At 37.8% G+C, this 10183-nt stretch overlaps 1 protein-coding gene across 1 annotated transcript; it reads left to right on the top strand.

Moving 5' to 3' along the window:
• The first annotated feature begins 5636 nt into the window (after nucleotides 1-5636).
• LOC114726501 (WRKY transcription factor WRKY24) lies at nucleotides 5637-8745 on the top strand. Its single transcript, XM_028913105.1, has 5 exons — nucleotides 5637-6069; nucleotides 6450-6638; nucleotides 6719-7332; nucleotides 7441-7602; nucleotides 7923-8745. Exons 1-5 carry the CDS (start codon nucleotides 5740-5742, stop codon nucleotides 8413-8415), a joined length of 1788 nt encoding a protein of 595 aa, XP_028768938.1. The 5' UTR covers nucleotides 5637-5739; the 3' UTR covers nucleotides 8416-8745.
• The last annotated feature ends 1438 nt before the right edge of the window (nucleotides 8746-10183 follow it).

The following is a 10183-nucleotide window of genomic DNA, read 5'->3' on the forward strand; positions in this document are numbered from 1 at the left end:
CGGATGAAATAGTTGAATGAGCTGAAGGAAGCCAAATTCCATGAAAATAGATTAACGAAATCCGTAACCAAAAAGGAAAAAGAAAAGAATGAAGTGCTTTGTGTGAACGTGTTCCATAATTCTTCGAGAAATGAGAACAGTGACGATTGACCGATTCTACGGCCAACAACTTCATGGCGGTCAAAAGGACCCATAGCCATCCCAATCCCAAATGACAAAAACTACAGACTACCAGCAGAGAAGGTCAACTAATTATATCGGATCCCATTAAAAGACACTGAGTGATCTCTCATCCTTTCCTGCTTTTTTTTTCGTTGCTCTGTACTCTTTCCATTCCTTATTATAAGAAACATTTGATACTTATGGTATGTTTCTATATATAAGAGACACTTAAAAAGTTGTCTCTACTTTTTTGTGTTAATTTCCTATTTTACCCATATTTATTGTCTCCAACTCACACTCTCTCTCCTTATTAATGAGGGCATTTTTGAAAAAAAAATTGTACTTGTTACACATTGATTATTCTTAACTAATTTTAACTGTTTTTTTATCAACGTAATTCAGTTATTCGTCTCTTATAATAAGGAATGGAGGGAGTAATAACTTCAATCCTTAATATATGAATTCATTTAAATATTTTGATCCTAATTATAACACATCAAGTCACTTTGTCTCTCATATTTCACTTTGTCTCTCATATTTATATCAAAGCAATCGTTATAGTAATAGTAGTTACGTTCTAATCAATACACTTGATTACGAAGAATCTTTTTAAATAAAAATAACGCTTATTTATCACAAATAACAAACTTATTTATTTTTTGAATCAACTCAAATTAGTTAACCTAACCAGTTCTTATATTAAAAACCGAAGATGATATCTAATTGTACTAACGTGTCAGATTCGTCCAAACTCAATATATTAATATAATTCTCTTTGTGCCATTTATTTCGACTGAAAAAATTTAAATTCCCAGTGTCATTTGATACGGACCAGGTTCATTCTACTCGATTTTGTAAATACTAGCATCATGTCGATTCAATTTTTCAAACTTTATGTGTGCACGCGCACTCGCATGTGTTAGTTTTGATTCAACTACGGTCCTCTCAATTCGTCTTAATTCCTTTGTCAATAATCCTTGCCAAGTTCATGAACTTAATTTGTCCAAAGGTGCAAGCCTGATTAACCATTATTTGTGTTTTCCTCTGCTTTTTGCGTTTTACACTAAGAGTTTAGATTAACTATAATCATGAACCGCGTCTTCGAAAAACAATAAAATAAATATACAAAATGTATTTATGTGATGTCATTTATTTTTTATTTTTCAAGGTATATCATCATCAGCTTAGAGCCTTAGACCATGTGTATTGGATAAAAACCAGGTAATGAGCATATGAATAATATAATAATTTATTTTTGGCAAATCTTATCGTCTATTATAGATTTATACTTTTTATTGAGGTGTGATAATTAAGGCTAGAAGACTTATTATTATTACATCAGCTGATCAGCCAAATAAAGAAAAAAGGAGGGAAGCATAATCTAAGCTTCAAGAAGATTGATCTCTTTTCTTGTGGCAAAAAGGTAAACACCTTTTGGCTTGGGGACAAGAAACCAATAGCACCTGAAGCATATTTAATTGATTGATTGATTAGGAATACAGATTTATCTAGATTATTAAGAAAGTATTAACTAATAAGAAGTTTTTATTTGTTGGAAGTAGCCGTGATGTGATAATGTCATTTAACCTCCAGATCATATTTTCTTCTATCTTTATTTTTTAAAAGTTACTTAATTTACTTAGGTAAATTTAAAAAATTCAAATAGATTACTTAATTATCATAAATGCGAGATGATCCCCTAAAATAATTTTATATAATATTAAATTATGTATTAATTCATAATTTAAAAAATAATTATTAAACAAATGAACAAATGAATTAGAATATCATGTTTATGGCTAAATTACGCGACAATAAATTTTATGGGGAAACTAAAGGTAGTAAATATGTAATGTATGTATTTTTTTCTCTCGAAATAAGCTTTATTAATGAAAAGAAAAGGTAAAATATATAATAAATAAATCAAAAAGAAAAAATATATATAAATATGAAATTAAAAAAATTAATTAGGCGAGTAAGCACAACATTAGGAGAGGGAGCAAGTTAATTAGGCGAGAGTCAAAAGCAGGCGGGTTTATTTATTAATTTATTTTATAGAAAATAAAATAATGTGAATCTGTGGGTCTGCGTACAGTAGGCTGCGTTAAAAAACATTATCTCTCAAATTCTCAACAGATGAGAACTCTCAAAAGTAGACACATGTGTGAATCCATGGTTTCTAGATGTTTTGTAATAAAGTACCTAGCTGGCTTAAATGCGACAACTTGGGCTTTTGTCCACAAATATTTACAAAATTGTGACAGCAATTTAATCAAAATCCTAGCTCACTTGATAATTTTAATAAAAAAATAAAAGAAGAATAAGACAAAATCATTCCGTGAGCATGAAATTAAAATGAAGAGATTTTCTTTATGGGCAACCCGGCTTACTTTGTATTTAAGCATCGCGAATTAGCAAGTAACGCACTTGTTAAAATTTATGTGGAAGTATTGTCTGCGATATTTCTCACGAGTTATAATAATACTCATAGTTTAAAAAAAATTAAGGAATTAAAAAAACTGACAGTTTTTTTTTTTTGTCTCTTTTAGTTGGGAAGTAGATGGGAATAATATCAAGCATCCTTGGATTTTGCCATGTGGTCAGGGAAAAAAAAAGGTTTTTGGCAAAAAAACAAAAGACGACGGAAAAGAAGGGGGTTTAAGAATAAAAACAGAGTCGGCGGGGCGCAACATGCAAATCGTCATGATTTGTAATTTCGTATAAGATGTGGGTTTTTATTATAATTTTGGCGCAAAACAAAGTTGTCGTACGTGCCGGGTATAATTTGTGATTTTTGCTTCCGTAGGATGTACGTTTGCGGTGACGAAAAACCATCCCTTTTTTTTTTTTGAGTTTTTTTTTCCCTTTGGATAAAGATGTGTTTCGGGAGACGGGAAGTGGGTTGCTTCCGGAATTAATTTACTCATTCACGACTGCTTTCTTTGTTTTTTTTTTATTAACAAAAAAAAAAAAGAATGCAGAAGAATCACAAAAAGGCATCCGGGGAAAAGTGAATTAATGTAGGGCACACGAGAAGGCCGGGCACGCGGAATGGCGTGGGTGTGGATTAGAGAGAGGCCGCTTGGAATAATGGGGAAAACCATTGCGAGGTGTATTTAAATTGTTCATAGGTTATTTTTTTTATTATGGATTATTATTATTATTATTTGTAAATATATGTTATTTCCGACAAAACATAAAACTACATGAGGGAGGGAAACGTACTATTGCATTATTTAAAGCTGAACAAAGTTATGAAAAATGTTCCGTGATGCATGAAAATAAAGAAAATTTAGGAACTTCTGAAATATCAATCCTTTCTGATTGCAACATGTTAAAGAGTGAAACGGCCACTAAATATTAAGAGCCGAGCCGAAGAGAGAGAGCTTGCAAATTGCAATAGTGGACACCACAAATTATTGGTTGTATGCTCTGTTTCAATTAGAAGTCTGAGAAGTGAAAGTCAGAATGGATCCAAAAGAAATGAAGGGCCTAAGTTTCTGGCTGTGTGCTGTCGAATAAGATTGAAGATTTGGCCGAATAGCAACATGTAAGAACAAGCTTGATGGGGGTTATTTCTAGTTTGAAAAAAAAAAAAAAGCTAATTCCTCGTAACTTAATGAATTAGGGCTCGTTTGGTTCAACCCTATTACAGACATGCAATGGTAATCACAATTGCATTACCATGAGTAGGTTGTTTGGTTGCTCTTTTGTCAGGTAATAGAGTTTACAATGACAATGATGATTATCAAAAATTTAGTAATGCTTATTCATACCTCACCCCTTATGAATGAGTATTACCATCCATGATAATATTTTAAATATCTTTTTTACCCTTAATATCTAAAATGAAAAGATACAAAATAGTTCAAATCAAATCCTTCCCTCCTCTTTCCTTCCGCTTCTTCATCTCTGCCTCCACCCTCCCTCCTTCCCTACCATGCTGGCGTCCACATCGACATCACGCCCCTCCTCCTCTCCCAAGTTCGAAGCCATGAAGGTACCCCTTGCTAGCGTCACTCATGTTCATCGTCGCTCTACTCCTCTTCCGATGTTAGCAGAGCTACCGTTTCTGATGTCGGCCTCTTTGAAAATACAAGTGTCGGCCTCTTCAGATTCAAGTACCACCAAAAACTCACGACCACATCTCCATCTCCTACTTCCATGGTCGCACCTATTGTCAACAAGTTTTACGTTTTTGTTTCAGATTCGAGTTTTGGATCTGATTTGTATGTTATGGGGTGCTACATTTGAACGTTGATTGTTAAAAAGAAAAGGGAGATTATGTATGAACCTTGCTTCTACCATGGGTGAAAATCGAAGGAAAGGGGAAGAGGAAGAAATAAATTGTACAGGGACATGTTGGTCATTACATTCTATTTTTAATATGATTAAATATAAAAATTAAATTTTCTGCAACATTCTTAGATATCAAACCAAACAGATTCATGGTAACGAGTATTACATGTCATTACATGGCAATCCATTGCATTACAGTCGTACGGAGGTATGCAATTGATCCAAACGAGCTCTTAATGTTCCAATCGAACACCTGATAAGATATATGTCTATATTTAGTTCCATACAATACGGTAGAAATATATTTATACATAAAAAAAAAACGTAAAGGTGAGGCTTCTTGCTTGTTGAAACTTGAATGCAAGTGAGACGTGGGGCACGTTATGTGTCCTAATCCAAACTCCAATATGAACATTGTGAGATAGCATCGAAGTTTCCGTGGTCCTTAACACGTCATACTATGATAAGGCCTCCATGTTGCCGTCTCCATTTATAAGCAATACTCGCAGATCTTTTCTTGGAAAAAAAGGCCCAAAAAAAAATCAATATATTATCTTACTTTTCCCACATATCTCTCTTATCTAAACTCCTGTTTGTTTCTCTTCCTATCTCCCCCCACAATTCCTGCCTAGAAAACAATGCAATCGGCCGAAAGATCATCCCTCTTTCCACAGCATGGAATCTTATGGGCCACCCTTTTCTTGCCCAGTGACATCATTTTTCTTCCTATCTTTCCTCCCATATATTATAATATGAATACAACTAATTTTTACAGGATAAACAACCAGAGCCCTCTGGGGCTGCAGACAACATCTTAAACTGCTCCGAACAACTGTGGAAACTGTCCTGCACACTGTGGCTTCCAACAGCAGAACCAACATGAAACACGACATCTTCATCTCGCCAGCAGAGGCTACAGTTTCACGATTAAGGAAGCAAGACATGACCGTAACAAGAAACGAAAAGATTTTGATTTTATTATTCATCCCGGTCTTTGTTGTTCTCAGCCAGCCACCACCATCCAGTCAAACCCACGAGCTTTGACTGGCTTTATCATAATACCAAGATTGTCCACCGTGGCATGTTTTCCCCGGTCAAACCATCCCCACCCCTCCGCTTCCTTCCCAGAAAGTGCCTCCTTCCCAATAGAAATCAAAGCCTTGCGCCATACGTGACCATCTTCCTCACCCTTTCCTCCTCTTCATATTAAACCTCCCTTTCTTTTTCTGTCTGAAACTTTTCCTCCTTAACCTCCCTGCTTCACCCTCCCTCTATCTTATGGCATCTTCTTCGGGAAGCCTCGACACTTCTGCTAACTCCCGCCCCACCTTCACTTTCTCTACGCATCCATTCATGAATACTTCTTTCTCTGAACTTCTCGCTTCTCCCGCCGCCGATAACCCTGCCTACGCCGTTGATAAACCTCGTGGATTGTCGGATCGTATCGCAGAGAGAACTGGGTCGGGTGTGCCTAAGTTCAAGTCGACCCCACCACCCTCGCTTCCTCTCTCTCCTCCTGCCATTTCTCCTTCTTCTTACTTCGCCATCCCTGCTGGGTTGAGCCCAGCGGAGCTTCTCGACTCGCCTGTTCTCCTTAACGCTTCTAACGTAAGTTTTACGCTCTTTCTTCGCTGCTGTTGACTGCTTTGTTTCTCAGAATATTAGCCCTGTTGAGAAATGAAACAGATATATCGGATGGTTTCCGGCGAGACTCGGTTGACTTTATAATTTCATTTCTTACATTTATTGGAATGAGTTCCCATGATTATATATTAGATTTTGAAAGAAGTGGCTTTATCAAAACGTGGAAATCTAATTGTGTTAGTCTCTGTTCTAGAATTTTCTGTTTTTTTGTGATTTAGCAGCTTCTGTTATTCTAGTTCGCCTTATGGATTGTTTTGTGATTTTTCTTTTTCTTGTAATTTAGCTAGATGGTTGAATTGACGCTGTGTGTTTCTTTTTTTCGTTTTTTTTTTTTTGGAATTCAGGTTTTGCCATCTCCGACAACTGGAGCATTCTCTGCTCAGGCCTTCAATTGGAAGAGCAGTTCTGGGCAAAACCAGCAAAATATCAAAGAAGAAGACAAGAACTTCTCAAGTTTCTCGTTTCAACCCCAACCCAGACCTCCTCTTCCATCCACCACAACGTTTCAAACTCCAGCCGCCTCTAATCAAGCTGTATGTGATTTATTTCGATGCAGATGCTCATCTATGTTCTACTTTCTGTAATCCTTGTTCTCATAACCTTTCATCTACAGCATCAGGCATGGAGTTTTCAAGAAGTCACGAAGCAAGATAACTTCTCTTCAGGAAAGAATATGGTGAAAGCTGAGAACGCTTCTACACAGAGCTATTCCACTGAGATGCTTATTAGTAATGTCCCAGCAAACCATAATGGTGGGTTTCAATCGGATCATAGCAATTACCATCCACAACCTCAGACCTTAAGCAGAAGATCAGATGATGGGTACAATTGGAGAAAATATGGGCAGAAGCAAGTGAAAGGAAGTGAGAATCCTAGAAGCTACTACAAATGCACATACCCCAATTGCCCCACGAAGAAGAAGGTTGAGAGGTCTCAGGACGGGCAAATCACTGAGATAGTTTACAAGGGAACACATAACCACCCCAAGCCTCAGGCAACTAGGAGAAACCCATCAAATGCATCTCTCGCAATTCCTGCTTCGAATTCTGTGACAGCTGAAATCCCAGATCAGTCATTTGCCAGCCACGGTAATGGACAAATGGATTCAGCTGCAACACCAGAGAACTCATCCATATCAATGGGGGATGATGATTTTGAGCAGTCTTCCCAGAGGACTAGATCAGGAGGAGATGAGTTTGATGAAGACGAATCTGATGCCAAAAGATGGTAAGTTTTAATCATGTAAATAATTACATGATAACCTGCCTTGCCAGATTAAATTATTTGTGAGATAATTCACTCATTAAGAGATTAACTTTTTCGTTAATTTTCCAGGAAAATGGAAGGTGAGAATGAGGGTATATCGGCAGCTGGAAGCAGAACAGTTAGAGAACCCAGAGTTGTAGTCCAGACAACCAGTGACATAGATATTCTAGATGATGGATACAGATGGAGAAAATACGGGCAAAAAGTAGTGAAGGGAAATCCAAATCCAAGGTAAATTAAAAAGCTTCACTTTGGTATTCCTCAAATAATATAAAAAAACCAAAGAAATCTAACTTTTTGAAACTTGTCCAACTTTAAGTTCGATCAAAAACAGTAGGTTGATGAGCTCATCCATCATAGTCCGTCACCCATGTAAATGCCTCATAATGTAGTACACAGTCTTGAGCTACATGATAGCCAGTGGGCACCGGGTCCCATATTTGAATGTACCTTTTTAGTTTTTATCATTCACTTGTCTTGGCTGACAAGCTCTGTTTACCACACGTGCGCAAAATCCTGTCTGATCTTTGAGTCTAATTGGTGAATTACAGGAGTTACTACAAATGCACACACCCAGGATGTCCAGTGAGGAAGCACGTAGAGAGAGCCTCACACGACCTAAGGGCAGTGATCACAACCTACGAGGGAAAGCATAACCATGATGTCCCTGCGGCCAGAGGGAGTGGCGGCCATTCTGCGAGCAGGCCTCTCTTAAACAACTCCACAAACACTAACAGCGCAATGACGACAGCCATAAGGCCCTCGGCCATCACACACAACACTAACAATTCATTGAACAACTCTATTCAGAATTATAGGGTAGCAGCATCAGCACCAGAGAGTCAATCATCGTCACTCGGCCTAGGGATGCTTCAGGGTCCAGGAAGCTTCGGGTTTGGGTTCGGGAATCCAATGGGGTCTTTCATGAATCACAACAACAACAACAACAACAATCAGCAGCAACCACAATCTGAGAACGGGTTTTCTTCCAGGGCCAAGGAGGAGCCCAGGGATGACATGTTTTTTGAATCTCTGCTGTGCTGATGAAGAAAGTGGCTTTGCTTTCTTTTTTGAATGGCCAGCACAGCGGTGGAAGGTTCTGTTAGGTTTGATATGACCAAAGGGGGAAAAAAAAGGAAGACGTGGTTGATTCCATTGATTTCATTATTTCATTTAGGTTTGTTTCATTTGTTGTATATTTTCCACAGGATCTACATATACTATACTGGCTGTATATTTCAATAATTGTATGTTTGCGCACACAGTGTTTGTACAATTTTTGATTGTTTTGAGGCGCCAGGGGCCTCAGTGTAATCTTTGTTGGTGTCTGCTTTCTTGTTGTTGCTCAACAGGAAGAAAGAATGGGAAATTTTGTCAAGAAAATCAATCACTGTGTTGTGGGAACAACTTGGTGGCCAATAAGTTCAAAAAAGAAAAGGGGAAGACGATTAAAGGGGTCCGTGTAGGAACACGTGTTGAAGGGGAGGGGGAAGGGGGCTGGCTGAGTCAAAGATGGAGAGCTGAGAGAGGGGGGGGAGAGAGAGAGAGGGGGGTCAACTTTGGGGGTGGGGATTAAAAAAGGGGAAGAAAACAAAAGGAGGTTGGGAGGGGGGAGAGAGGCGGGGACAAGGACAGGGGACTACTAGTAGGCAGTAGCAATGCAAATGCCTAATAAAAGACCCACTTGGAGAGGGGATGGGGAAGGGAAGAGGGCAGATACGAAGAATGGGAAAACGTGTGGGTGGGGGAGGGCGGTTTGTCCGTACGAGTCGGATTAAGACATGTCGTGTTTCGCACGCTGCTTCCTCCCCGTCCCTCACGCCCCCCCCCTAATTCTCTTCTTCCTAGCTCCTATTTGTTGCTACTATTACTCTATTAGCAGTGCCCGGAATTGGGGTTCGGTTCTAAATATTTCAAAGTGAGATTATTTTTAAAAAAGAAAATATTAAATCTAGTGATGCATGGCTCGGCGCCGGCTAAAATATGGTTCCATTCTAATTTATATTTAATTGAGAACACCCATCTGCTCCCCCAGCTGTCTCCGAGTTTCATACGTGTTTGTAACAAGTGTGGTCTGTACGCCAACTGGCCGCCTCTAAAATCTTCATTCCTCCATTCTTCGTCCTCGCGTGAGTGTTCCCAACAACAGGAATATTATATACTACCTCCCGTATATTTAATTTTTATTTTGATCTAAATATAAGACCTAAATCCACTTTGTCTTTCATATTTATTTAATTTTTTTTCAAGATAACCTTCTAATAATTATAGTTCTAGTCAATATACTTGATTAGCAAGGATATTTTAGGAAAAACAACACCTATTTAGGACAAATAACTAATTCAACTTACTTTCTTAATCTCCTCAAATTAGTCAACTGGCTCTTATAATTAGGACCGGAGGTAGTACATTAATAGGCCAACTCTCCTTTCAACGTTGGTTTCCCTTAATTTTTTTTTTTCTTGTACATAAATATCTCTTCACAAGGCCCCCCTCTCATATTTACATTTGAATTTACATTTACAAGCTATTGATTATTATTACTACTAAAGAATAAAATCTAACCTTATATACTATATGAGTTGTCGACATTTGTTTTTTTCATTTTAGGGTAATGCATAGTGGCCCATTTAATTGCAAGACACAATTGAATTGGGTTAGGCAGCACTCAACAACTCACTGATTCGTTGGATTTGAATATTGACGCTTATTAACGATGAGAGGCGACCTCTAAATCCAAATACCAATGTCAAAACAAGAAAAAAAAATCTCATGAAGATGATCTTCGACTTGGGCCATTTCAGCCTGGATC

This window comes from Neltuma alba, unplaced genomic scaffold (assembly GCF_004799145.2).
Source record: "Neltuma alba isolate B1F8T4 unplaced genomic scaffold, ASM479914v2 tig00012379_pilon, whole genome shotgun sequence".
NCBI classification, from domain to species: domain Eukaryota; kingdom Viridiplantae; phylum Streptophyta; class Magnoliopsida; order Fabales; family Fabaceae; genus Neltuma; species Neltuma alba.